This window comes from Nicotiana sylvestris, chromosome 3 (assembly GCF_000393655.2).
Source record: "Nicotiana sylvestris chromosome 3, ASM39365v2, whole genome shotgun sequence".
Taxonomy (NCBI): domain Eukaryota; kingdom Viridiplantae; phylum Streptophyta; class Magnoliopsida; order Solanales; family Solanaceae; genus Nicotiana; species Nicotiana sylvestris.
Window position 1 is genome coordinate 189900817 of NC_091059.1, and position 3433 is coordinate 189904249.

The 3433-nt window shown below is 38.7% G+C and overlaps 1 protein-coding gene across 1 annotated transcript; it reads left to right on the plus strand.

Annotated features, from left to right (window-relative positions):
- Positions 1 to 992: 992 nt before the first annotated feature.
- LOC138888504 (uncharacterized) lies at positions 993 to 1358 on the plus strand. Its single transcript, XM_070170373.1, has one exon. The coding sequence runs from the start codon at positions 993 to 995 to the stop codon at positions 1356 to 1358; it is 366 nt and encodes a 121-aa protein (XP_070026474.1).
- Positions 1359 to 3433: the final 2075 nt, after the last annotated feature.

Below are 3433 nucleotides of genomic sequence, written 5' to 3' on the forward strand. Positions count from 1 at the left end.
GAAACGAAGTGACTAACTGCACTGTTTCTGCCGCACTGCACTATTTCCAACGCCCACTCATTCTCTGACCAACTAAAGTGCTCACATCATTTCAAGTGATGTGATCAAAGTGTACCTACAATGAGTTTATACAAAACATCACTTGAATGTTTCAGTTTCTTATTCAAGCCTCTTGCAAAAATAGATAAATCAATCCTCACAAGCTTGAAGAACAAAGTTGAATGCAACTACGGACCAGTTCCTAAAGATAGCTTGTTGTTGTCTTAGTTGAGTTGTAACTTTGTGATTGTAGTTATTGTATCTCCTAAGCTGCTTAGCTAGAAGCGTTTAATTAGGAATCCTCTTGTAAATCCATAAACTTCTTGAGTTTATGTTGTGACTAGGTTTAGTCATGAGCAAAAGTCTTTGTAACTATAGAGTTACAAAGTGGCTTGTGGTGAGAGCATCACAAGTTAGTAAAAGTCTTTGTAACTAGGATGTCATAAAGTGGCTTGTGGTAATAGTATCACAACTTAGTTGAGTAAATTCTTTGTAATGGAGTCATTGCAAAGTAGCTTGTAATAGGTTGTTTACAAGTTAGTGAAGTTGAAAGCCTACAGGTGTAGGTCATGGTTTTTTGATCCCCTTGTATGGGATTTTTCCACTTAAAAATCCTCTGCCTTATTTACGTACTGCTTTATTAGCATTCTCAGTAGAATTTCGTAGAGGAACAGGTACTCTACTGATTGGTGGACTCACACAAACTAACAATTGGTATCAGAGCAGGTTCCTCCTATCAGGCTAACACCTACGAAGGATCCTCATGGTTGCTCCACCAAATTTTAAAGCAGGTCAATCTACATACCGATCACCCAAGTTTAATGGATAATACTATGGGTGGTGGAAAACAAGAATGCACGATTTTATCATGGCAGATGATTGTGAGTTATGGGATATCATATGCGAAAATCCTTATGTTCCAACCAAGGTACTAGAAGAACTTCCATTTTTCAATGGCAAAAACCAGCAAAGAGTACACTGAAGCAGACAAGAAAGTTGTGGAGAAGAATTTTCGTGCCAAGAAAATTCTAGTATGTAGAATAGGACCTAAAGAGTACAATAGAATCTCCACCTGCGATATTGCCAAGGGGATATGGGAAGCCTTGCAAATAGCTCATGAGGGAACTACACAAGTAAAACAGTCTAAGATTGATATGCTCACTACCGAGTATGCACTCTTTAAAATAAGGGACGATGAATCCATTCAAGATATGCACACAAGATTTACTTCCATCATAAATGAGTTACACTCACTTGGTGAAACTATTCCCAGAAACAAGCTTGTGAGGAAAATCCTCAGCTTTTTGCCTAGCTCTTGAGAAAGCAAAGTGAATGCTATTACTGAATCAAAGGACTTACAGGAGCTGACCATAGAAGAGCTGATCGGAAACTTGAAGACCTATGAGTTAAAGAGAAAGACAAGCAGTGAAAGAAGATAACCAAAGAAGGACAAGAACCCGGTACTTAAAGTTGATAATAATGATTCAAGTGAGGAAGATAGTGACATGGCTTACTTAACCAAAAGATTTCAGAAGTTGGTCAGAAGAAATGGAGAAATGCTAAAAAGGGACGGCTCTAACAGACCAAAAAACTGTGATCTTTGTTACAAGTGTGGAAAGCCTAGACACTTCATGAAAGACTGTCCTCCCTTGAAGAAAGGATTCTCCAAGAACTACCATGATAAAACAGCTAAGACGAACCCGGTTCCCTTCAAGGACTTCAAGAGAAAAAGATCCGTTGAAAATATGATGAGACAGGTGCTTGCAGCATGGGGGGATTCCTCTACTGAGTTTGAAGATGAACCTGATACTGGTGATAGTTCCATGATGGCAATTGAAGGCGAGGAGATTGGATATGACTCAACATTTGCTTTGATGGCTCAATCAGATGATGATGAAGACAATGACAACAAAGAGGTAAATTTCAGGGATGTTCAGAGAAATCTGAAATCCTATTCTCCAAAAAAAAAACTCATGTCTTTAGCTGATGTATTAATCACTTCTTTTCATATTATTGTAGAGGATATGGATTCTTTGACCTTTGAATTAGGAGAATCTGAACAAACTAGAGACGACTTAGTGGTTGTAGTTACTGACCATAAGAAAACCATTGAAATCCTCAGAAAAGAAAAGGATGATCTGTTGGCAAAAATTACAGACCTAAGGGAAACAATAGTGAAACCACGGACTAAGTCAAAACTTGAAAATTCTGGAAAGGGAAAGGAGATAGCCAGTGAGGAACACATTAGGCTTGAAAATGAGGTGAAAGCTATGAGATCTAGGATGTATGCTGAAATTGAGAAAAATGAGCAACTCCAAACTAATCTAGAAAGAGTAAAGAATGATCTTGAAAAGTTCTTAAAGTGGACCTGGTCCTCAGAAGCTACCACTGCCTTGCATACTAATAATTGCGAAAACAGGCAGGGAATAGGGTTCCAAAGGGAGAAAACTCCTCACAACCCTCACAGCAAGTACGTCACTGTCTCTGATAACTGGCCTTGTACCCAATGTGGGAACACTGGGCACTTCAAGGAAGATGTCCAAGCCAAGAATCAATCGATTCAGAAAAATAAAGTGTTTGCTGAAAAGGTGACTACAAAAGAGGGACCAAGTTCCACTCACAAAAGACGCACATTACCTGTATGGACTAAGAGAACTCTTATTCATCCTCTTGCCTACTACAAGGGACCCAAACTTGATTGGTTTCCTAAAACTAACTCTTAAGCTCTTGTGCAGGGAACAGTGAAAGGAAGCGGTCAACAATGGTTCATGGATAGTGGGTGTTCAAATCACATGACTGGGAACATCACGGACTTTCTTTCACTAAAAGCCCTGCAAGAAGGGAGTATATCCTTTGGCAAAGGAAAAAAGGGATACATTCTTGTAGTTGAAAAAGTCGGGAAGTCACTTACTCATTCTATTGAAAATGTGTACTATGTCAATGGCCTTAAGTATAGTCTCTTGAGTGTCTCTCAAATTTGTGATAAAGGAAACAAGGTGGAATTCTTGTCCAAAATATGTATAGTCACTGGTCTTGTGACCGGTGAAATAGTACTTGTGGCCAAAAGATACAAGAACATCTATGTTGCTGATTTCGAGTCCTTACAGAGTGGTGATCTGAGTTGTCTGAAAGATGTTGATGATGATGCTGAACTATGGCACAGAAGACCGAGCCATGCAAATTTTTCTCTTCTGAACAAACTAATTCAGAAGGACCTGTTCCATGGTCTGCCTATGTCACAATTCAAGATGCAAAAAGTTTGTGATGCATGTGCTAGAGAAAAACATGTGAAGTCATCTTTTAAGTCTAAAAGAGATGTGTTAGATAAGATCATAGGATAGAATTTGACAATGTCAAATTTGATGAATTCTGCAATGAAAATGGCATCACTCAC

Excerpts from the sequence above, each read along its gene's own strand:
- LOC138888504 (XM_070170373.1), top strand. The coding sequence starts at position 993 with ATGGCAAAAACCAGCAAAGAGTACACTGAAGCAGACAAGAAAGTTGTG.